This window comes from Halichoerus grypus, chromosome 4 (assembly GCF_964656455.1).
Source record: "Halichoerus grypus chromosome 4, mHalGry1.hap1.1, whole genome shotgun sequence".
Classification (NCBI taxonomy): domain Eukaryota; kingdom Metazoa; phylum Chordata; class Mammalia; order Carnivora; family Phocidae; genus Halichoerus; species Halichoerus grypus.
In genome coordinates, this window is record NC_135715.1 from 101,549,350 (window position 1) to 101,574,987 (window position 25,638).

At 36.4% G+C, this 25,638-nt stretch overlaps 1 protein-coding gene and 1 pseudogene across 3 annotated transcripts in view; one reads left to right on the top strand and one right to left on the bottom strand.

Annotated features, from left to right (window-relative positions):
• Nucleotides 1–25,638, top strand: part of RAB3GAP1 (RAB3 GTPase activating protein catalytic subunit 1) — a 113,644-nt gene that overhangs the window by 56,630 nt on the left and 31,376 nt on the right. For all 3 annotated transcript variants that reach the window (XR_013447093.1, XM_078070716.1, XM_078070717.1), the window contains exons 8-17: nt 2,822–2,921; nt 5,763–5,844; nt 10,162–10,230; nt 11,787–11,860; nt 14,982–15,074; nt 15,524–15,693; nt 17,599–17,688; nt 19,233–19,405; nt 20,612–20,666; nt 20,908–21,267. Coding sequence is in view for 2 of the 3 variants with exons in the window: in XM_078070716.1 (XP_077926842.1) it covers nt 2,822–2,921; nt 5,763–5,844; nt 10,162–10,230; nt 11,787–11,860; nt 14,982–15,074; nt 15,524–15,693; nt 17,599–17,688; nt 19,233–19,405; nt 20,612–20,666; nt 20,908–21,267 (1,266 nt within the window). In the remaining variant the exon portion in view is untranslated. The remainder of the gene's footprint in view (nt 1–2,821; nt 2,922–5,762; nt 5,845–10,161; nt 10,231–11,786; nt 11,861–14,981; nt 15,075–15,523; nt 15,694–17,598; nt 17,689–19,232; nt 19,406–20,611; nt 20,667–20,907; nt 21,268–25,638) is intronic.
• On the bottom strand, nt 6,632–6,946 carry LOC118544959 (small ribosomal subunit protein eS27-like pseudogene; annotated as a pseudogene).

The following is a 25,638-nucleotide window of genomic DNA, read 5'->3' on the forward strand; positions in this document are numbered from 1 at the left end:
CCAGTATGTGACTCTTCTGTAATATCTCTCTAAAGCTGTCTTTATTTTACTTTTTTTTTTAAAGATTTTATTTATTTATTTGACAGAGAGAGACACAGAGGGGAACACAAGCAGGAGGAGTGGGAGAGGGAGAAGCAGGCTTCCCGCAGAGCAGCCCAATGTTGTTTTGTCCTGGCCATCCTTGCCATCCATCTGTTTTTCTCTCCATTCAGTTTCAAGGAGATGCTTATGTGCTTGCTTGCTTGCTTGCTTGCTTATTTATTTATTTATTTATTTATTTAAAAGATTTTATTTATCTGAGAGAGAGAGAGCATATGAGCAGGAAGAGGGGCAGAGGGAGAAGCAGGCACCCTACTGAGCGGCAAGCCTGATGCGGGGCTCCATCCCAGGACCCTGGAATCATGACCTGAGCTGAAGGCAGATGCTTAACGACTGAGCCACCCAGGCACCCCTAAAGCTATCTTTATAAAAATTACTCTTTAACACCTGCTTGCAATGTTCCAGAGCACTCACCCTTCACTGGAAGTTTATTTCGTTTTTGCATAGATCTAATTTATTAGAAAAGGCTTTCCTTCTGGCAGGGGTGGGGGATCAGTTTTGCCCTTTGGGGTACATAAAATTTAAATTTAAATTCTGCCATGATCCTCTAAATATATGAAAATTCGTACTCTAGTCTTTTCTTTTTTCATTTAGACATTCTTCCGTCTTTCACATGCTCTTTATATATCATGGTTTTACATTCTTGAATGTTGATTTGGATATTTATCTCTTTTAGAACTACATTTCTTCATGTTTTGTGGAAATTTTGTTTGCAGGCTCATTTAGAATGAATGTTGTATCTAAAATTTTTAACTTTCTCTCCTATCCTCCCCTGTGGCTCTGTAATCTTGTGGTTGCTCCCTACCTGTAGAAAATTTCAGAGTTGGGTTTTAAAATGGTGTTTGGAGCCTCTTGCTCTGTGGTGATATTGGGGATATTGATTATCTGGTCTTGGAATTACTGGATTGCTTGCTTAGATTATGAGAGTGTTTTTTCCCCCTCACTCAGTGACTCTCCCCAGCCCCTAACTTCCAACAAAGCTACTGTACCAAGTAGGCGTGCCCTGTCCCAGTGTCTGCCTTAAGCAGAGTATTACAGTGCACTCACTCTGGGCAGAGTTGAACTTCCAGTTCCACTTAATGCAGTCTGTAATCCTAGGCTGTCACTGCCTTCTTCCACACCTGGAACTCAGCAGGCATGTGCCTTAAGCCCCACTTAAAACTTGGGATTTTGTGTACCTTTTCTAGGGCCCCAAAAGATATATTTATGTCATGTTTGATCCTAGCTGTTCCTTTCTGGTTATCTCTTCTATATTTATCTATGTTGCTATCTAACTGGAGCAGAGGTTATGTGTCAAAGCAACTTTGTTATGGTTTTTAGACTATTTGTATCTTATTATGGGTGAACACTCACTTAATATCTGCACTTGACTGAGAAGTCTATTATTCCTAACCAGCCAGAATCTTACCTTGCTCGTCTAGGACACAGCAGCCCAAAACTGAATTATCTTTCTTTTGGGCCACCTTGTATTGTGACTTTAGATTGAGTTTGTATTTGGTTAAAGCTACTAGTGACATTTATAGATGCTGCTACTGAGCTAAATGTCTTTTATTCCTCCTGATCAGTAGTATCAGCAACACCTGGTAACTGGTTAGATATGCAGAATACTCTTGAATTTATGGTTTCACATGTTCCATAGGTGAATCCTTGTATATTTAAGTCCTACTCCACATTAATGTAGGTTAACCATTATTAAGGCTATCTGAGATCATAGGATGTTTAGGTGATATTTATTTTCATGATTTTTAATGAATGCAGAGATGAATCTAAATTTTATGTTAACTGATTCATTAGTATATTTTGCATGAGTGACCATTTGTCTTAGTCTAAAATTATGGTTAAATTATTCAAGACTGGCTTTAATTTGAGTTTATTTTCATTTGAAAGAAAGAAAAGACATTGTCTCCTCAATCCTAGTCCTACACTTTATAATAGTTTCACTTATTTAAAAAATGAATCAGATTTTTTCACATTCATTATGGCTGAACAGAATAGTAAGAAATTATATTTGTATAATTAAAATTGTTAAAAATATTTTGAAGGAGCATTTAGTTTGTTTCCAGGTAGCGGTTTATTTATTTATTTGTTTGTTTTTAAAAGATTTATTTATTTTATTTTATTTATTTATTTTTTATTTTAGTGCTGTCAAGTCCTCTTATTTGCGGACTTATCTTTTTTTTTTTTTTTTAAAGATTTTATTTATTTATTTGACAGAGAGAGACACAGCGAGAGAGGGAACACAAGCAGGGGGAGTGTGAAAGGGAGAAGCAGGCTTCCCGCCGAGCAGGGAGCCCGATGCGGGGCTCGATCCCAGGACCCTGGGATCATGACCTGAGCCGAAGGCAGACGCTTAACGACTGAGCCACTCAGGCGCCCCTAAAAGATTTATTTATTTTAGAGAGAGTGAGAGTGCGAGTGAGCACGAGCTAGGGGAGGGGCAATGGGAGAGGGAGAGGGACAGGCAGCCTCCATGCCAAGCGGGGAACCCAGAGATCTGACATGGGCCAGATGTGGGGCCCAACACAAGGGGTTCAATCTCAGGATCCTGAGATCATGACCTGAGCTGAAATCCAGAGTTGGAGGCTTAACCATTCACCCACCTAGGTGCCCCTCCAGTTAGTAGTTTAAACAGCTTCATGTTCATGTAATTTGCTCTCTGGCATTGTTTTTAAAACACTTTTTTTTAAAGCTATACTATATTGTCTTTGCATTTATTTCCTAGGGATGTCCTTTAACTCCTTTGCCTCCAGTTAGTATTGCTATTCGCTTTACGTATGTACTTCAGGATTGGCAGCAGTATTTTTGGCCTCAGCAACCTCCAGGTGAGATAATTTAGAGTATATTTAACTTACTGAATATAAGTGGAAAAGAAAATATATTCAGAAATTAAACTTATTTAACAGTGTGTTTCAAGTGTTTTAAATTTGAAATGTTTGTAATTCATTCTAAATGCAGTATTGCTGATTTCATTGCCTTTATCGTTTTTTTTCTCTTGAAAAACGCTTTGAAGTTTGTTCTAGAAACAACATTACTCTATATGTGACAATCTGTCTTTGAAAGCTAACATTATTTATAAAGCATCCCCCTGCTGTGGAACATCATGTGCTGTAAATTAGTATGTAGTGAATGATTAAAATGTCTGTTTTTAGAATGTAATAACGGAAGCCACTCTCATAAGCTGAGAACCTTATGGAAAGTAGAGATTGAAGAAGAGTGCTAAATAAGGAAAGCAGAAAAGAAAAAAAAAATGTGTATATACACATATACTTACGATAGGTAGAGCTCTAGAATATTTTACTTTAACTTGCTTTTGATGTAATTAAAACCAATTTACCCACTTAGCCATAAAGCAGTATATACTGATAAACTGATTCATTCAGTAATCATTAATTATTAACCTATAATGGGCCAGCTTGGGATGTTTGGGCTGCAGGTGTGAACAAGATATTACCTAAGTTCTAGAAAAGTTCACCCTACTGGACATATAGCCTAATTAAGTGAGGGTTTGGTTCCTGGGTGTTTCTCACATAGAAGTGTAATTATATTCAAGTATATCTATAAGAAATGTAATACAAATTTATAAATAATTACAAGGATTTTACTAGCCTGACACATTTCTCACTCTACCCCGCTCAGAGAAAAATAAATTAGAATAAAACAATATTCTTTACTGTTTTTGTTTCAAGTCGTTGGTTATTTATAGGATGGAAAATCGGTAGTTTTGGAATGATATTAGAATTAATGTAGTACATCCTTAGCCTTTGGTAGTTATATATGCTATCAGTATTTTATTTATGTACCACAGAATAATTTGAAATTCTAATGTACAATAAAAGAATTGCAACTAAACTGTAGCAAAGGGAAATAAAAGCTAAGCTGTGAATTAAATTAGAAGAAAGACTCAAGTGTTCATTTTGGTAATTTTAGTTTCCAGACAATACCCTCTAGACAATTTGTAGCCAGCTTCTCTGTGAAAGTTTCAGTTCCTGCCCTCCTTTTCCTTTTTTTCAAAGGCTGCTCTATTATTAGTCAATTTTAAATATTTCCCAAGATGATACAGTCTGTGGTGATCTAAGAGGAAGCCCAAGAGCCAGAATGTTAGCATTATAATTTTGATTGCCAGTAAAGCCTTTATTAATGTTCTCTTGCCAGTTCTTTTTTAATGATGACCAAAATATTAACCATTTGCAGTGAATTGAAGGCCATATAAATTTTTAATATTTTTTCCTATAAAGGGAAGGAAGGGATTTGAACATGTAATATGGGCCACACACTGTGCTTGGCATTTTATATATTATTTCATGTAATTATCATTTATCTGTGATGTTTCTTAGAGAATATATGTGTCTTTGAGAACATAGGTAACTGGCCCAGGGTCACATGGTCATCAAATGATAAAGTTTGCTTTCAAACACTGCTCAAACTCCAAATCCCATGATACTTTCATTCCACAGTGTTGCTTCTGAACTTTGTGTGTGTGTGTGTGTGTGTTTGTGTTTGTTTTTTTGCTTTTTTTTAAAGAGAGGGAGAAGAGAGAGAGAGAATCTTAAGCAGGCTCCACTCGCAGTGTGGAGCTAGCCATGGGGCTCAATCTCACAACCCTGAGATCATGACTTGAGCTGAAATCAAGAGTTGGACGCCTAACTGACTGAGCCACCCCTGTGCCCCGCTTCGGAACTTTTAATTGAATTAAAACTTTTGCACAGTTATGGTCTAGTAATAATTTTTAGCTTATTAATTTATAAAATATGCTTACTACACATTTTGAAGCTCTTAAAAATTCACATCTTGTAATAAACCTAGTCATTGTAATCTTTATTATTATAAGCATTCTTTAGTTGGAAAAATGGAATGAAATTGACTTGAAAAAGTTTACTGATTCAAGTAATTGAGCCCTATTTAATGACTAATTTTAATTTAGTTAGGTTGTAGATAATTGTCAAACATGATTTTAGCAAATCTGGGGAATATTCATAACTCAACAATGGACTTTAATTTGTGGAATTCCCAGTATAGTGCAAATAATGAAAAGCAACCATTTGAATTATTTCAAAGAGAAATCTTTTTGATGTCTTTTAAAAGTGTTTTATTAGTTCTTTAAGAGGGGTGGAGTAAGGAGAGTGATTTACCCGCTACATTCTCCTCTAATCGCAGATACTATTCATAACAGAAAGGAAATTCTTTGTTGAACTTAAAATATTTCCATGTACTGCCATCTGAAGTAAAAATTTATTAATGATAACTGATTTGCTATTCAGAAATTATTGACAGCAGAACTGTAGGTTGGTGATTACATTTTTAAATACTTGGATAATCTTTCTTTTAGATGATATTAATCACATTCTTAGAAAATGCAAAAAAATTTACAGGACTAATGTTCTCTCAAGCATTGTTTAAGGAATATTTCAAAAAGGTAAAATGTAGAATGCATGGCTTGAATGAAACACTATACAAATAGGAATTGTTCTCTTATTATAACATTCTATTTATTATAACTGCTTTTATTACAAGCAGTCCAGTTAAAGACTCTTTGCTTTCTAACTTTCTGTGTGTGCTCTTGATATAGGCACATTTAAATATATGATTGCCCAAAGAGCTAACCTAATTAAATTCTTATTTCTTCATTTTTTGCTGAATAACGGAAAAATATTCCTTTTGTTTAGATATAGATGCCCTTGTAGGAGGAGAAGTTGGAGGCCTGGAGTTTGGCAAATTACCATTTGGTGCCTGTGAAGATCCTATAAGGTGGGATATCATTTGAATTATGGGATTACTTTTTTTTTTTTTTTTTTTTAAGATTTTACTTAGAGAGAGAGAGCACATGTGCAGGAACAGAGGGGAGGGACAGAGGGAGAAGCAGACTCCCTGCTGAGCAGGGAGCCCGACATGGGGCTCCATCCCAGAACTCTGAAATCATGACTTGAGCCAAAGGCAGATGCTTAACTGACTGAGCCACTCAGGTGCCCTGGGACTTTACTTTTTAAATCCTATTAATACTGATTACTGTGTTTTGTAGCCTTCTGGAATGAGTACAGTACCGGAAGCAGACCTATACCCAACAGTCTGTCCGTTTGTTTTGTTTTTCCTCTGTAATTTAGAAGTAAAAGAAGCTTTCAAATAATACATAAAATGTGTATAATGCCACTTATTGATTATTCTTTATAGAAGTGATTCTTGGCCTACTTTTTGGGAAATATTTTATATATTGAAAAGCACAGAGAATGTCATATATAACAAACTTTCATGTAGTCATCACCGAGAATTAACAAGTGTTTACATTTTTCCTGACCACTTTTTCCAAATATACAAGTTAAGGCTTAAGTCAGACCTCTTAGGTTACCCAACTGCTTTTCTAGAAGAGCTACTGAACTTTAAGAAAATTTTGCTTTATAAAAAAATGTAAGGCTTGGAAAATTTAATCACTGAGAGCAAAATATTTGGAAAATATAAATAATGCTGATTTAGAAACTGTCTTGTTTGTTTAGTTAAACTACTTGGCTAATTAAAAAATATATGCACAAACATCCATACCTTCTTTTTTTTTTTGTATCCAAAATGTGTTTATTGGGATGGTTTCCCACTCATTTTGATTCAGGGTGCTTTTAGTGCTGTTTCTGTCTGAAGGAGCATCCTTCTGTAAGCCTTGCTTTTCCTCCTATAGGCTGGCAAAGGATAGTGGAGCAGCCAACTCACAAAACTGTGCATGGCTAAAGATGGTGGTGATTTTGTAGCCTTGTGGGCACTTCATGTTCATGAAGTAGGATTTGGGGCTCTGCACCAGGCACTTCTTGTGCTTCCGAATCTTCTCTTTCAGGGAGGGATGAAGGAGGTTCTTTGCGAGTGGCATATTGTCGTGGGGAGATTATCACACATACATATATTCTTAATACTCTTACATAGAGGTAGAAATAGTAGTAGTTTTAACTTAAAATCACTCAAGGGAAAGATAAAGTAAGTATCTTTTGTAATTGATATTTATTATATGTGCCAGGCACTATGCTGAATTAGGAAGCTATAGAAGTAAATAAAACACTTTCTGGCTTCTTGGCATTTACAATCTGATTGCAGGAAATGGACAAAATAATCACCTAAATAAGTGAACAGTTTTATAAGCTGTGGGGTAATTTGAAGGAAATGTACAGGTTATAATAACAGTAAAATGAGAAACTAGTTTGGATTGGGATGCCATCAGGAAAGTATTCTGAAAGGAAATGTCTCAGGGAGGATTTAGCCAGGCAGAGAGAGAGAATGACCATTGCAGGTGGAATGAAGAGGCTGTGTAAAGGCCCTGATACAGGGAAGAGTTTGGTGAAATTTACCAGAGGATAAAGAAGGTGGCCATCAAGGCATAGTAAATAAGGGAGAAATGGTATATTTGTGGCCCTCCAGCTGGTTCAGTCATTAGATTTTGCTTAGAGAAAATTTTAGGGAGAGAGAATAAAATTGACCTGGTAATAGAAATGTGAAGGAATTAGTTAATAAATATTTCTTAATTTTAAGTCATGATGAGGAATCAGCAGAGAAATAGATGATCAAAGAAGAGTACAAAAATAATTTGGGGATGAGATGGTGTGTATGGTAAACCATTTAAATCACAAATGCTGTGGGCACGCACAGTGCTTTTGAAAAGGTATCTTTGGTGGTGGAAGAGGGAATGAGGCATTTTTCAGTGTCCCCTCCTTGTCAGAGTTGTTGTTCTGTAGTTAGAGGGTGAGGAGAGAACATAGTCATAAAAGCTTAGGGGGCGCCTGGGTGGCTCAGTCATTAAGCGTCTGCCTTCAGCTCAGGTCATGATCCCAGGGTCCTGGGATCGAGTCCCACATTGGGCTCCCTGCTCCGCGGGAAGCCTGCTTCTCCCTCTCCCACTCTCCCTGCTTGTGTTCCCTCTCTCGCTGTCTCTCTCTCTGTTGGAAAAAAATAAATAAAAATATTAAAAAAAAAAAAAAAAGCTTAGGAAATGAATCTGAGGTTAATACCTAAAATTATTTCAGAGCTTAGAGTTTTAAACTTGTAATCATTCATGTCCTTTAATATCACATACTGTCTAGTCATTTTTTTACCTTAAAAATTTGTTTTATTATGAAAGTAATAAATTTATGCTAAGTAAGGGAAATTTAGAAAACATAAAAAGAGGCAAAAACCATGTTTGCTAGTCAAGTTTCTTAGTTGTAAACTATAGTAGTCAACTGTGACTAATTCAGTCAAAAAATCAACTTACTGAAGAGGTATTTGGTAACACAGAAGTTTAATTGGGACCATTATAGGACCCAGTTCAGAAAATAGGCTTGAGCCAATGGTGGCTAGTTGTCCAGTTATTAACCAAGGTTATACTGTATTGTCGTAGATTCTGGCCCTGTTACCACAGTGAATTCTAAAATGTAGAGTCCAGACTGGAGCTGCCAGTCAGTTGAGCACCACTGAAGATCAGAGAAAATAAGTAATTGGTTCTTTTGGCTTCTTTACTCTCCAAACTTTACTCTCCAAGAAGTGGGTTCAAAATCTCGACAGGAAAAAAAATATTCACTAAATTCATAATCCCACTACTCATAGATGGTCACTGATGACAACTTGGTCTCTGCAAGACTCTCCATTCAGTGATTTGCTAGGAGGATTCACAGCATTTAATTGTGCTCATGGCTATGGTGTATTACATTGAAAGAATATAATGCAAAAATCAGGAAAGAGAAAAGGCACATAGGGTGAGGTCCAGAGCCAACCAAGGACCAGCTTCCTTTCCCAGTGTAGCCACTCAGGACACTTAATTCTCCTAGCAATGAATTGTGACATGTGTGAAAGGCTGTCTACCAGGGAAACTCATTAGAGGCTCACTACATGGTGTGTTTATCTGAGGCTGGTTACTTAGGCATTCTGTCCATGTACCAGAAGGAAGGCAGGCGTTCAGCATAAACCATACTGTTTAGGTAGTAGTTTAGGCACAGTGAGCCATCCCTATCAAGGAATGATAGGAACCCCCCAAAATCTAAGTTCCCAGATGGCAAGTCAAGGGTGAACCTCGCAGGTTGTCCTTTTCTAAGTATCAGGCCTGCTATGATAACTCTTCTTCACTCGATAGGTTTGTATATTTTATAAATATATGTCATCCTCTATGTTTTGTGGCTTGCTTTCTTTATTTTACATGCAAACTTTTTGAAACTTAAAATTTATCTATATTAAGAGGTCAGTGAACTATGACCTTGGACCAAATCTGGCCAGTAGCCTGTTTCTGTATCTCTTTTACATTTTTAGAGTTTTAAAAGAAAAAACCAAGAATATAACAGAGACTACATGGTCCCAAAAGCCTAGAATATTTGCTATGTGGTCGTTTGTAGAAAACGTTTGCTAACCTCTGATATATAACATGAGTTTTTCAAAATTGAGATATAATTCATGTACCATAAAATTCACCATATAAAGTATAAAATTCAGTGGTTTTTAGTGTTTCCAAAGTTGTGCTATCATCATCTCTTTCTAATTCCACAACACTTTCATCGTCCCAAAAAGAAACCCTTCACCTCTTAGCTGTCATCCCATTGATCTCCCCAGGCCCTCCAGCTCTAGGCAAATACTAATCTACCTTCTTTCCTTATGGATTTGCCTGTTCCGGATGTTGCATATGAATTGTGTTATCCAGTATGTGGCCTTTTGTGTCCGACTTCTTTCATTTAGCAAAATGTTTTTGAGGTTCATCTGTATTGTAGCATGGTCAGTATTTCATTGCTTTTTATTGGTGTAGAATATGCCATTATATGGCTAATACCACATTTTATTTATCCATTGATCAGCTGATAGATATTGGGGTTATTTACACTTTCGGGCTGTTAGGTATAGTATGTGTTCTTAATGTCTGCAAGACATTAACTTCATATGGGTGTGCTACCATTTGCTAATAAACTAGTTGTCTCCTGTTTTACTATATTATAGATAGCACCACTTTTAACATACTTGTATGTACATTTCTGGTTATTTACTTAGAATACATTTCTAGAAGTAGAATTGCTGAGTCAGAGGATATACATACAATATTAAAGCTTTTGGATATATTTTATGTTTTGTTTATTTTAGTGAACTCCATTTAGCAACTACATGGCCTCACCTGACAGAAGGTATCATTGTGGATAATGATGTTTATTCGTAAGTATGTTAAGAGTAGTATATTGAGATTCAAACATTTCAGTAGAATAAATTAACTGCCAAGTGGTTAGCAACTTTCCTTTTTCTATCAGTTTCTGATTAGGTTGGTTGATTTTTTACTTTTAAAGGTAGCTTTTTAGGCTGATTAGATATGTATTAGAGATGTATTTTAAGCTGTTGACCTTGGGGATGTGATCTTTAGTTCAGGGATAATGAACGGTCTCCCTTTTTTTAAGTTTTTATTTTTATTCCAGTTAGTTAACATATAGTGTTATATTAGTTTTAAGTGTACAACGTAGTAATTCCACACTTCCATACATGACCCTGTGCTTATCGCAAGTGCACTCCTTAATTTCTATCACCTATTTAACCCATCCCCCCTACCCTGAACAACCTCAGTCTTACTTTGTTTTAGCAAAGATGTCTTCAAGAGGGATATAGTGCATAATTCTGTTGAACTTTTCTTAGCTAGTTAGAAGCAGTTCATGAAATACTTTGAAGAGGTGATGGTCATTAGAATGTGTGGGAGTAATATTTGAACATTAAATGTCATAAATAATGAAACTTCCCAGTCTTGTGCAATGGAAACAACTCAAAAATTATAGCAAACGTTAGGAAGAGTGTGGAGAGAGAGGAATACGATTTTAGTATCTCTCATGCATGATGCAGAACAGTGAGAAATAGGACACTTTTTTGTTGTAATTAAAATAAATGGGTTGTATTTGCTGATGATAAAAGTAACATGAGCTTTCTTAATCAGAAAATAAATAGGTTGTATTTGTTGATGATAAAAGTAACATGAGCTTTCTTAATCACATAATTTAGATGGCTATAAAGAAGAAAATAAGGACTACATGCAATCCTGTTACTTAAAAAATAGCCAGTTAGCATTTTGGGGTGTATACTTTTTTTTTTTTTTAATTGAGATGTAATTGGCATGTAACATTATATTAGTTTCACATGTACAACATAATGATTCAGTATTTTTATGGGAGCGTATATTTTTAAAGTTTAAATTTATATATTTGCTTTATTTAGTATGTATCTTTACATATTATATGCCCATAAATAAAGATCTGTGTTATTTTTAAAATTGCTGCATAATCCATTAAGTGGATGTATAATAATCTATTTAATTGAGAAAATAGGGCACATTTGATCTTGTGCAAATTTTTGTAGTCTCTGTTTTTACTATTAGTGTTATAAAAAAACTAAGATCATTTCTTTTTTATTATTTCTAAAATTAATTGTTTTATTAGATTATCTGTGTGCATTGCCTGTTCAGAATAATTTTTATATGTGTGTTTTGATTATTCTGTTTTGATTGTGGTTTTTCTTTTTTGCTTTTTTGTCTACAAACTTTGATTTCTTAATTCTGGGTTTTTTGGTTTTTTTTTAAACTTACCCAAATGGCCTTATCTGAGTAACAGTAAGTTTAAGGGACGCAAAATGGATTGCTTGTCCTTTTATATAATTAATTAGGCTGCATTTTGATAAATTAATGAGTTGTACATTGTCATAATTAGGATCTTTGTTTATTTTGTTTTGTATTTTAGTGATTTGGATCCTATTCAGGCTCCCCATTGGTCTGTTCGAGTTCGAAAAGCTGAAAATCCTCAGTGTTTGCTGGGTAAGACATGCTTATGTTCCTTTCCTGAAATTATGTTCCTTCCCCACCAATCTGCCCATCTTCCAGATTAGGAAGACTGAATGTATTCTTTATACTTTATTTCACCTATCAAAAGGGTACATTTTTGTTTTTTTACATTTGTGATCTTCTCGGTTATTACCACTAAAAAAGAAATCTTTGTCAACAGCGGTGAATCCTAGTAAGTCTTGAATAGCACTAGCAGTATTTCTTTCTTTCTTTTTTTTTATTTTTTATTTTTTTAAAAGAATTTATTTATTTATTTGACAGAGAGAGACACAGTGAGAGAGGGAACACAAGCAGGGGGGAGTGGGAGAGGGAGAAGCAGGCTTCCCGCTGAGCAGGGAGCCCAATGGGACTCGATCCCAGGACCCTGGGACCATGACCTGAGCCCAAGGCAGACACTTAACGACTGAACCACCCAGGCACCCACAGGATTTCTTTCTTGTCTTTTAGCTTTAAGCAGTCTACATCTCAGAATTCTCACATATTTTCTCATGATCTGAGTTTTATTCTTCTAAGGCTTTTATGTTACTCCCTTTTTTTCTTCTTCTGGCAGTTTGCATCTTCCGTTCTTGTTAGTGCAGCACTTTCTGCCTTTTGCCATCCTCTGGACCTGTGGTATGTGAGGGGAAGAACGAGCCCTTCTGTAGGGTTGTACGACATCTGCAAACCTATTTTCTGATAGAGGGAAAGAGGTGTAAAGGTTCAAGTGAAATATCATAAATAGAAATACTTGAAAAAATGTTAATTTGCCTTTGGGATAATATTATTGTATCCCATATCTGGCATTTCTTTCTTTTATCATTTTTGTAGATGTGTCTCTTTCATGAAGTCTTCTGAACCCATCTCCTCAATGTGTCTTTCCATCTTTTTCTCTCATATTTAGTACATATGAAGATATTTCATTTCTGTTTTTTTATATAAACCACCTTTATTCCATATAACCTGATATATTACCATTCAGCTAATGGAGTTACTAAATATTTATTGATGACAGTAATGATGCATTTCTCTAAAATATTATTTTCTTGGGTTCTTTAAAATTCATCACATGCTATTCATTAAATGCTAATTAACACTTGCCATTTTTGCTAACTACATAATGGTGAATACAAAGATGTAGAAGGTAAAATTCCTGCCATTGGTGAATTTGTCTTGGGGTATTAGGGAGACAGTGGAGGGTTGGTATTAAGAGTTTTAGAATTTTTATTCTAAATCCTAGGTCTGCCAGTTTGAACAAGTTTCGTTAGTTTCTTTAAGTCTCAGTAAAATAGAGACAATAGTATATGCATAGAGTTATTGAGAGGATCAAATAAGATTATGTGTGTGTTTGTGTATCACATTTAATACACGGCCTTTTGTATAGTAAATGCTCAATAAATAGTTTCTCTTGTTAAATCATTGGATTATTAAATTGTTAAATTTATTTACTAAATTGTTTCCTAGTTCCTTATTGTTTCTCATCCACTGACTTCTGTGGTAATTGTAGAGGACCTTAGAATTTAAAGTATTCTCATTTTAAGTTATTGTTCCATGATCCCACCCTACTCTTTGACTTTATGTGTTTATATGATGAGATTAAAGGATTATGTAGTCATATAATTAACTAGAGTCATATAGTTTATATGATTGAATTATAGGATTATCTTACTTTTCTAAAGAAGTCCAGAAAGTATTCTAGATTTATTCAGAACTAGTTGATGAATTTAATATCTTGTATTGTCTGGTAGTTTTAGTACTGATGATTAAACTTTAATTCCTGTTAAACTTTAATTTTTTTGTACAAATGTCTCATTGCAGGTCTTCAGAAGATATCAAACCTTTTCCCCTTATAATAATGACAGGAAGTGTACCATTAATAATGCAGCTGAAGCTAAAATAACTTTATGCTACATGATTTCTTAATCCTCTAGAAACATATCTTCAGGTTTTTTGTTTGTTTTTGTTTTTGTGGTGAAAAAAATTAGATTTAGCCAGCTGGACTCAGTTTAGATGATCCCAATTTTATTGGCAACATCCAAAGCATCATAGGAGCCAGTCAAACAAATGCCTTCTCTCCATCAGGCTTGACAAGGTATTGACCTTGGCCACCTCAGTGTCGTAGAGCTTCTTCACAGCCTGTTTGACCTGGTGCTTGTTGGCCTTGACATCCACAATGAACACAAGTATGTTGTTGTCCTCATGGCTGACTCAGTAGTCAAGGGAAACTTGATGATGGCATAGTGATCAAGCTTGTTTCTCCTGGGGGCGCTCTTCTGAGCATATTTGGGCTGCCTTCGGACACGCAGTGTCTTGGATCATCGGAACATAGGCAATATGCAGATCTTCTTTTCTTTTTGTGACTGTGGACGCCTTTCAGCACCGCTTTCATGGCCTTCAAAGCTTTTGCTTCAGTTTCGTCTTTGGGAGGGGCAGGGGCTTCCTTCTTGACCTTTGGTACCATCTTCATGAAAGGACCAGAAGTTCTCATGGGCGCCTGGGTGGCTCAGTCGTTAAGCGTCTGCCTTCGGCTCAGGTCATGATCCCAGAGTCCTGGGATCGAGTCCCACATCGGGCTCCCTGCTCAGCGGGAAGCCTGCTTCTCCCTCTCCCACTCCCCCTGCTTGTGTTCCTGCTCTTGCTCTCTCTCTCTCTGTCAAATAAATAAATAAAATCTTTAAAAAAAAAAAAAAAAAAGGACCAGAAGTTCTTTTTAATTTTAATTTTTTTTAATGAACCCAGAATTCTAGAAGGGTGGCAGTTAAGGTGGCACTTTGTGCATATAGTAATATTCTTGTTACTTCTACAATTCATTGAGAACAGATAATTATTTGTCTTCTTCAGGCACATAGTAAGTGATTAATATTACTAGGTACAGTTACTTTTCATTCTAGAAGGGATTCTAAGGAAAAACTTTTTTAATATCTTGTGACATGGAGAGAAGGGAAGAACAAGGCTATCTTTGAAAGAGGATTAATTTTTGTCTTGGGTGGAAAAACTGAATGGTTTCTTTTTCTACCAAATCTTTCTTACAGCTTTTGTGAAAAGACATGTACTTTAATTTGTAGGGCTGATTTCTTTTAGTTAAGTGTCAAATATGAGTAACATTTTTTCTATGTAGGTGATTTTGTCACTGAATTCTTTAAAATTTGCCGTCGAAAGGAGTCAACTGATGAAATTCTTGGACGATCCACATTTGAGGAAGAAGGGAGAGGTGACCTACTTTCCTTTTTTTAAGTTACTTTCAGACATCTAACCCTTTTTCTTTGGCATTTTTCTAGTAACTTTTCAACTATTTTCACATTTGAATTAAGTTGGAAAAACAAGTTTTGATGGAGTAGACTGCTACCATTTCTCTCTGGGCTTTACCCTGAGCTTAAAAATTAAGTACATTTAATAAGTTCTTTCTACCAAAACTGTAAGATATTTTGAAAAGCAGGGTTTTAGAGGTTTTTTTAAAACTTCTGGAGAGAAATAATTTGTGTTACACCTTTGTCATTATGGACGCATATAAAGCTGAATGTGTCTTAAAATTTTGTAATTCTGAGACCATATAATACCAGTGAAGTGACTAAAATGTTTTATACAATCAACAGTTTATTCATCACTTTAACTTGCTAAGGTTGGTGATATAATTTCTGTTCGTTTCTATTCTTTTTATAGAAATTGCTGATATAACTCATGCTTTGTCAAAGTTGACAGAGCCAGCACCGGTTCCAATTCATAAATTATCAGTTTCAAATATGGTACACAGTGCAAAGAAGAAAATACGAAAACACAGAGGTGTAGAAGAGTCACCACTGAATAATGATGTCCTCAATACTATTCTCTTGGTAACTAAATGTATCTTTCTATGTCTGTATGTATACTCATTTCTTGGTAACTAAATGTGGTATCTTTCTATGTCTGTATGTATACTCATTTATTCATTATCAACCAGTCCCTTCTATGTGGCAAGCACTGGATTGGGAATATAAAATGAGTAAAACAAGTCTCCACATTCAGAGAATTCCCACTAGTTTAATGGGAAGAAGGAAGGTAAACTGTAGTTACAATACCATGTTGCATGGGAGAAGTCTGGCAGTTTGGCTGTGAGAACACAGCAGAGGATGTGTCTGTCTCTATCTGGGCAGTGGGAATCAGGGAAGGTGTCATAAAGAAGGGCACTTGAGTTGCATCTTGAAGAGAAGGTTTTAGAAACAGATGAACAGTCCTGAAACACCGGGCTTCATCTTGCAGTTTAATATTTTAAGCAGAGGGTCAACATCAGAACTGGATTTTTGAAAGCTTCCTTTCACAAAAGTCTAAGGAAAGCTTTATAGTAAGTACTAGAAAGAGCTAAGATGTCTCCTAGGTATAGAGTGGTGGAACAGGCCCAGCCTGGGAACCACACACACCAGGGTTAATCCTGATTTTACTATATCATTTTGAGTAAGTCATTTAATTTCAGTTTTGTCATCTGTAAATGAGGCTAATGAAACCCTGTTAGATTGTTTGGAGGATGAAAGGACCATCTCTTAACACTGCCTGGCATATAATAGGCCTCTGGTAAAATGATAGCTGTTCTTACTATAATTGTAAGTATAGTCATATTTCTGGCAATTTGTGCATTATGACAATCTTGGGAACAACCTTTGAATAGTGCAATGAAAAGAATACTGGACGTGGAAACTTGATGTTAATCTCATCCCAGCATTAATCTGAATAAAACTCTTCACCAGATTTTCAGCTTGTGTATCTGTAAGAAGTGGGCAGTAATATTTACCTTACACAGTGGTTTTAGATTAGGATATTGTTTGCAAATGTACCTAGTAGTGGGCGTTGGTACAGAGTAGTTCCTCTAAATTTGAAAAAGTCTCCTGAGCACGTTCTGTAATATGTGGCATAGTATGCATAGTAAAAGGAATCACAAGTCAGCAGTACAACACACACTTGGGAAGAACAGTGATAAAAGGACTGAAAATATATTTCTGCAGAAAAGGCCCCTTCTTTTTTTTTAAGGAAGCTCTACGCTAGGGAGCCAAATGCAGGGCCTGAACCCACAACCCTGAGATCAAGACCTGGGCTGAGATCAAGAGTCAGATGCTTAACCGACTGAGCCACCCAGTGGCCCTGGGAAAGGCCCCTTCTTAACAATATATCCTTAGAGATTTTATTCTAGTTACCAAATGCACTGAATTTTTTTTTTTTTTTTTTTTTTTTTTACCATTCCTACATACACGTAAACAGAAACCACGTGGAAAAAGATGAACTGGTCATTACAGGTTTAGACTGCTTCCGACTTTCTAGGGGTATCTTGTAAAGTTATCATCTTAAATATCATAGTCTTAATATTTCATATATGAAAACCTGTGGACTGTATAACTTCATAGAGCCTCATGAATGTGTGCGTATTTAAATTTTTTCTCTTAGGTTTTGTCTAATACTTTTTTATAAATTTAATGACCATGGATCATAGTGAAGAGATTTTGGTTTTTCATTGTTTAGTCTATACAACCAGGTGGTTTTAAGAAAAATCTCTGATTTCTAAAATTGGCTTATCACTGAAACTATGTATTTTTAAAGAAAAACAGAAAATGTTTGATATAATGTAGAACCCACTGGCCAGTACAATAAACACATTTCCATTGTTTTAATAGCAAAACCATAAAAAAATAAAATAGTGTTTATATGAGTTATGAATATCAACAAAGTAGGAAATTGGTTGAAATGTGGTTATTTTTATTTTTCTCCCTAAGTTCTTATTCCCTGATGCTGCTTCTGAGAAACCATTAGATGGAAGTTCTTCCACGGACAACAATAATCCTGTATCAGAGAGTGAAGATTATGTAAGTTGGAATTTAATATTAAAATATTTAAAATGCATTGAATTTCTAAGGGGTTGCTATATTGCTAGTTTAGTAACATAAGGATCTTTTTATTTTTTAATTTTATTTTAAAAATATTTATTTATTAGAGAGAGAGAGAGCGGGCTCACACTCATGTGACCAGGGTAGGGGTGCGGGGGGCAGAGGGAGAGGGAGAGAGAATCCTCAAGCAGACTCCCTGCTGAGCACGGAGCCTGAGGCAGAGCTCTATCCCAGGGTCCTGAGGTCATGACCTGTGTGGAAATCAAGAATTGGCCACTTTGGGGCACCTGGGTGGCTCAGTCGGTTATGCATCTGCCTTTGGCTCAGGTCATGATCCCTGAGTCCTGGGATCGAGCCCCACATTGGGCTCCCTGCTCAGCGGGGAGCCTGCTTCACCCTCTGCCTCTGTCCCTTCCCCCTGCTCGTGCTCTCTTTCTCTCTCTCTCTCTAAAAAAAAAAGAGTTGGCCACTTTACCGACTGAGCCACCCCAGGCGCCCCAAGGATCTTTTAATTTTAAAAATCACCTTAGGAAAGCTTGAGTAGAGATCATGGCCTCCACTCAGATTATGATACATTGACCATACATATGTATTTTGGGTAGCAAGAACTTTTCTGGAAACAGTGAAAAAATAAGTATATTGTGCATGATTGTAGGATTTCCCTCATTTTAGACTTTTTATAAAATTATCAAATTGATGTTTTGCCATTGATTCTTCTCTGTATTTCAAAACCAGACAGTGAGTGGAACACTTTAATGAAGTAAAATGTGTAAAATGAAGCAAAATTTTCATGTGTTCCTTATCCAGGTCTTTAATAAATTGAGAAATGAGATGTTTAAATGACAGGCATAGAGATAAACTATTTTCAGTAGTTATTTTTGGGAAGTAGATTTCATGAAATGAGGAAAAGCAGAGGCTTTATATTTTCGGTTTATACAGTTTTGATTTTATGTTTCTGATTTTGATAATAAATCTATACTCATTTATAATTAAAAGATTTTTAAGGGGCTGTTGGGTGGCTCAGTTGGTTAAATGTCTGCCGTTGGCTCAGGTCATGATCCTGGGGTTCTGGGATGGAGCCCCACATCCGGCTCCCTGCTTAGCGGGGAGTCTGCTTCTCCCTCTCCTTCTGCCGCCCCCCCTCCCCGCATTCATGTTCTGCACACACACACTCTGTCTCGTGTTCTCTCTCTCAAATAAATAAATATAATCTTAAAAAAAAAATAAAAGATTTTAAAAACAACATATTTGGAATACATCTTGAAGGTTCCACAGAGGAAATTGAAAGTTGTGACTTTAGCTTTTCTAAACTGTAGCATCAGTCTTTCGATCCTTGCAGAAATTTTGAAAACATGGGACTGCCTAAGAACAATTTAGGCAGTAATGTATTAAGTATTTGATAAAAGGTAGTTTGGTAGGATAGGTTAATTTTAGTATTAAAATCTCTCCCCACACAGTTTTTGATTATACCTGCAAATATGTTGTTAACAAGTTTTGCTTTGTTTCTATTTTGTTAAATTCAGAATCTCTACAATCAGTTCAAATCTGCACCATCTGACAGTTTAACATACAAATTGGCTTTGTGTCTTTGTATGATCAATTTCTACCATGGAGGATTAAAAGGAGTGGCACATCTCTGGCAGGAATTTGTTCTTGAAATGCGTTTCAGATGGGAAAACAACTTTCTGATTCCAGGGTAAGAATTTGAATTTTCGTTTGTATATGTAGGTTTTTTGTTTGTTAGCATAATTAGTCTTTTGGCCCATTAATTTTCCTCTTCTAGGAAAGAAAGTGGTAAGAAACTGGACATGATTTATACTCAGAGGTGTTCATTGTAGCAAATTTATCATAGGGGAAAAAAGGTGAAGCAACCTCAGTACCAAACATAAAAGAATGGTGTAAATCATGATATATGTCTACAGTGGAAAGTTATGGATCTATTACAAGTTTTATTTTTTTTCAAGAATCTAATAACATAGAAAATGATCATAGTATTTGTAGTAAAGTAGAATACAGTGTTTTGTATACTAAGTGCTTTCAGTTTTGCTGATCTATATTTATAGAAATATAATTGGGAAGAAATAAAGCCAAATGTTAACAGTAGTTTTTCCCAGGTGTGAAATAAAATTTTATTTTGTCCTTTATACATTTGTGTATTTTCTAAGCCTTCTGTAGTGAATATAAATTTTTATAGTTGAAGAGAAAACATTCTTAGAGTTCATAAGTTCAGGTACTCACCTGTAATTTTTTTGTGGAATTTATGTTGACATTTCACTTAATAAAGTGGAAGAGTTTAGTTACCATATATTTCAATATTGCGTAGGTTACTGCTCATCTACATATACTAAGGCAGAATTGTGATATGAGTAGTATAAATTGGTGATTGAGCCAAAAATATTTACTTCTGTTTCATTTGCCAGTCTCTGCTTAGCTGGATTATCTCTTGGCTGATTCTTGGGAACTTAGTGGTTTAGAACTAGAGGCAGTTTAGGCTCCTCTTGGCAAAAGAGAGGTGGAAATCAATATTTTTTTTATATTGAGAATCCACTATAATAATTGAGAACTGAATATGTAACTAATCTGTTTTGTATGGTGTGAAATACTGTATGGTAGCTACTCCCTGGGATAGATTTAGAGACATTTTTTCATTTTAAGTTTCTATTAACTTGAGAACTATTACTAGTTTGCTACTATGCTTTGAAAAATATATTTGCTGTTGGTGGACTAGGAGGATAAAATGTGATTTTTTTTTAGTCTTTATTTGCTCCATCTCAGTTATCTTACCTGTTGAAATCTAGTTTTGATTTCTTATCAAATGGCTAAAATTTATGGTAGCGTAAGAAATTTGCATACCTGAAGCCATTTTCCTAAAACTAACTTTTCCCACTGCTTTATTTGATAGATTAGCAAGTGGACCCCCAGATCTAAGATGCTGTTTACTACATCAGAAACTACAGGTAAAGATTTCCCAACGACAGTATCTAAATATGGTCTTAATTGGAGTTTATTCTAATACTAAATGTAATAATGGATTATAGGCTATTCTCATTGTGCTGCTGTAGGTTACTTGTAGTCACTGTTATTCACAATAGGGTCCAGGGAAGGGGTGGAGAAGGCAAATTAAATATCGAAGAAGTGGATAGATTTTTATTTTACTGTAACTAACTTAAATATAAATGTTATTTCTGTTTTCTTAAGATGTTAAATTGTTGTATTGAAAGAAAGAAGGCCCGTGATGAGGGGAGAAAGACAAATACTTCAGATATGTATCCAGGGGATGCTGGAAGAGCTGGAGACCAGCTGGCGCCAGATAATCTAAAAGATATGGATAAGGAAAAGGGAGAGGTAGGAAAATCTTGGGATTCTTGGAGTGACAGTGAAGAAGAATTTTTTGAATGCCTAAGTGATACTGAAGAATTTAAGGGAAACGGACAAGAGAGTAGCAAGAAAGGAGGACCTAAGGAGATGACAAGCTTAAAACCAGAGGGACGACTATATCAGCATGGAAAACTCACACTGCTACATAATGGAGAACCTCTCTACATTCCAGTGACCCAGGTAGGATATGGACTGGCTCTTTAAGCTTTATTTATTTTTATTTTGTTCTTTATATCTTCATCCTAGTAGGAAATGTTTGCTTTGGGTAGGAGCAATTCTTTAAACAAATCTGTGTTCAAAGATCTAAGATTTCAAATCTAAATAAACTTTTGGGGCTTTCAGGTATTATCATTTCTGAAATTGAGAAATATTTTGAAGTTAGGGAAATAAGTAGTTCATCATGGTTAAGGTGATGTTACTTCTTAAAATGAGTGGTGAGTACACAGATGTTTAAGAAACAGAATCCAAATCAGTTGCTTTCTTATACACTAACAACGCAACTGTAGAAAGAGAAATTAGAGAAACGATTCCATTTACAATAGCACCAAAAACCATAAGATACCTCGGAATAAACCTAACCAAAGAGGTAAAGGATCTGTACTCTAGGAACTACAAAACACTCATGAAAGAAATTGAAGAAGACACAAAAAGATGGAAAAATATTCCATGCTCATGGATCGGAAGAATAAACATTGTTAAAATGTCTATGCTACCCAGAGCAATCTATACCTTCAATGCCATCCCGACCAAAATTCCAATGACATTTTTCAAAGTGCTGGAACAAACAATCCTAAAATTTGTATGGAATCAGAAAAGACCCCAAATCGCCAAGGAGATGTTGAAAAAGAAAAACAAAGCTGGGGGCATCACGTTGCCCGATTTCAAGCTATACTACAAAGCAGTGATCACCAAGACAGCATGGTACTGGCACAAAAACAGACATACAGACCAATGGAACAGAATAGAGAACCCAGATATGGACCCTCAACTCTATGGTCAAATAATCTTTGACAAAGCAGGAAAAAACATGCAATGGAAAAAAGACAGTCTCTTCAATAAATGGTGCTGGGAAAATTGGACAGCCACATGCAGAAGAATGAAACTCGACCATTCTCTAACACCATTCACAAAGATAAACTCAAAGTGGATGAAAGACCTCAATGTGAGACAGGAATCCATCAAAATCCTAGAGGAGAACATAGGCAGTAACCTCTTTGACATCGGCCAGAGCAACTTCTTTCAAGATACATCTCCAAAAGCTAGTGAAACAAAAGCAAAAATGAACTTTTGGGACTTCATCAAGATAAAAAAGCTTCTGCACAGCAAAGGAAACAGTCAACAAAACAAAGAGGCAACCCACAGAATGGGAGAAGATACTTGCCAATGACACTACAGATAAAGGGCTGGTATCCAAGATCTATAAAGAACTTCTCCAACTCAACACCCAAAAAACAAATAATCAAGTCAAAAAGTGGGCAGAAGAGATGAACAGACACTTCTCTGAAGAAGACATACAAATGGCTAACAGACACATGAAAAAATGTTCATCATCATTAGCCATCAGGGAAATCCAAATCAAAACCACATTGAGATACCACCTTACACCAGTTAGAATGGCCAAAATGGACAGGGAAAGAAACAACAAATGTTGGAGAGGTTGTGGAGAAAGGGGAACCTTCTTACACTGTTAGTGGGAATGCAAGTTGGTACAGCCACTTTGGAAAACAGTGTGGAGGTTCCTCAAAAATTTAAAAATAGAGCTACCCTATGACCCAGCAATTGCACTCCTGGGTATTTACCCCAAAGACACAGATGTAGTGAAAAGAAGGGCCATATGCACCCCGATGTTCATAGCAGCAATGTCTGCAATAGCCAAACTGTGGAAAGAGCCGAGATGCCCTTCAACAGACGAATGGATAAGAAGATGTGGTCCATATATACAATGGAATATTATTCAGCCATCAGAAAGGATGAATACCCAACTTTTACATCAACATGGATGGGACTGAAGGAGATTATGCTAAGTGAAATAAGTCAAGCAGAGAAAGTCAATTATCATATGGTTTCACTTATGTGTGGAACATAAAGAATAGCATGGAGGACACTAGGAGAAGGAAGGGAAAAATGAAGGGAGGGAAATCGGAGGGAGAGATGAACCATGAGGGACTATGGACTCTGAGAAACAAACAGGGTTTTAGAGGGGAGGGGGGAGGGGGGATTGGTTAGCCCGGTGATGGTTATTAAGGAGGGCACGTACTGCATGGAGCACTGGGTGTTATACGAAAACAATGGATCGTGGATCACTACATCAAAAACTAATGATGTATTGTATGGTGACTAACATAACATAATAAAATTAAAAAAAAAAAAAAAATGGAGATTAAGTATCCGACTCTTGGTTTCGGCTCAGGTCCTGATCTCAGGGCCCTGATCTCAGGCTCCTGAGATGGAGCCTTGTATCGGGCTCCACCACTGAGCACAGAGTCTGCTTAAGACTTTCTCCCTCCTCCTCTGTTCTCCCCTCTGTGTGCTCTCTCTCTCACTTTAAAATAAGGAAGAAAGAAAAGAAAGAACGAAAGAAAAGAAAGAAAGAAAGAAAGAATATTTTTAAAAATAGTATGTAAACGCCTCTTACAAAATGGTATCTTCTACTTGGTTTTCAGTGTGTCTGTTGTTTCTTAAAAATAATCAGCCTGGGGCACCTGGGTGGCTCAGTCGTTAAGCGTCTGCCTTCAGCTCGGGTCATGATCCCAGGGTCCTGGGATCGAGCCCCACATTGGGCTCCCTGCTCTGCGGGAAGGCTGCTTCTCCCTCTCCCACTCCCCCTGCTTGTGTTCCCTCTCTCGCTGTGTCTCTCTATGTCAAATAAATAAAATCTTTAAAAAAAAAAAATAATAATCAGCCTAGGGGTGCCTGGGTGGCTCAGTCGGTTAAATGTCTGCCTTCGGCTCAGGTCATGATCCCAGGGTCCTGAGATTGAGCCCCTTGTCATCAGGTTCCCTGCTTCTCGGGGAGTCTGCTTCTCCCTCTCCTCCCCTCTCTCGCTATCCCTGTCTCTCTTCAAATAATAAATAAAAATCTTAAAAAAAAAAAAAAGAAACAGAATCCAAAAATAGAGAAAGAGCAAAAGTAAAATTCCTTGAATTTATATGATTAGTTTTGTCTGTTCAAAAATACAGTTCAAAGCCACTTTACACCATTATGAAGTAGAACAGCAACAACTCAACCCCTAAGGAAGAACAATAGTTTTGTTGGGTTGTTTTTGCATAAGTATGTGAATACATTTTATTGTGAAAAACTCAATCTAGAAAAAATAAAAACCACTACCCACTAGTTTAACTCACATCTCTAGAAGTAACCACTGTTACTGGTTTGGGTTATCATTTCTTATACCTGTTCCTATATATTGATGTACATATATGTGTATACATAAGATACAGAGTTTAGTGGACTTTTGGTTTTGGTTTTGCTTTTTGTCTTCTTAAGATTTTAATTTATTTATTTTAGAGAGAGAGAGGTGGAGAGGGGCAGAGGAAGAGGAAGAGGGAGAGGGAGAAAGCAGACTCTCAGCACTCAGCTCAGTCTTACAACCCTGAGATCACGACCGAGCTGAAACCAAGAGTCGGAAGCTCAACTGACTGTGCCACCCAGGCACCCCTGTTTTGTTTGTTTTTAAATGTGTGCATTGGTGTACAACTTTTTGTTTAACCTAGTATGTCTTTTTTTTTTTTTAAAGATTTTATTTATTTGACAGAGAGTGGGAGCAGGAACACAAGCAGGGGGAGTGGGAGAGGGAGAAGCAGGCTTCCTGTGGAGCAGGGGGCCCGATGTGGGGCTTGATCCCAGGACCCTGGGATCATGACCTGAGCCGAAGGCAGACGCTTAACGACTGAGCCACCGAGGTGCCCCTTAACCTAGTATGTCTTGGAGATCTTTCCATGCCATTACATGTAGGTCTACTTTATTCCTTTTTAATTGCTGTGAAATATTCCATGGCAGAGAGGAGACATAGTTTATTTAACCATTCCCCTTTTAATGCACAGTATATGTTATATGCTAGTTTTTGCTATAATAGTGCTACAGTACACATTCTTGCAGTTTTTCACATATTGTGTGTTCACATTTTAATTTTTTTTTTTAAGATTTTATTTATTTGAGAGCGAGAGAAAGAGAGAGAGAGGGAGAGCACAGAGGGAGAATGAGAGGGAGAACAGACTCCCCGCTGAGCAGAGAGCCCGATGTGGGGCTCCATCCCAGGACTCTGGGATCATGACCTGTGCCAAAGGCAAATGCTTAATCGACTGAGCCACCAGGTGCCCCCACATTTTAATGTTTCTTAAGGAAAGAAATAAGTGGATTTGCTAGATAAGCAGATACACAAATTACAAAATGGCTGTTCAAAAAGGCTGTACCTTTTTTTAATACTCTGGTCACTGGTGCATATATAGGAATAAGGGAATACTATTTTTTTTTTAATTCTTTACTCAACTTCCCTTTCTCAATTCCTTCCTGGCACAAATCTGTATTGAGGGCCTAATATATGCCAACCAC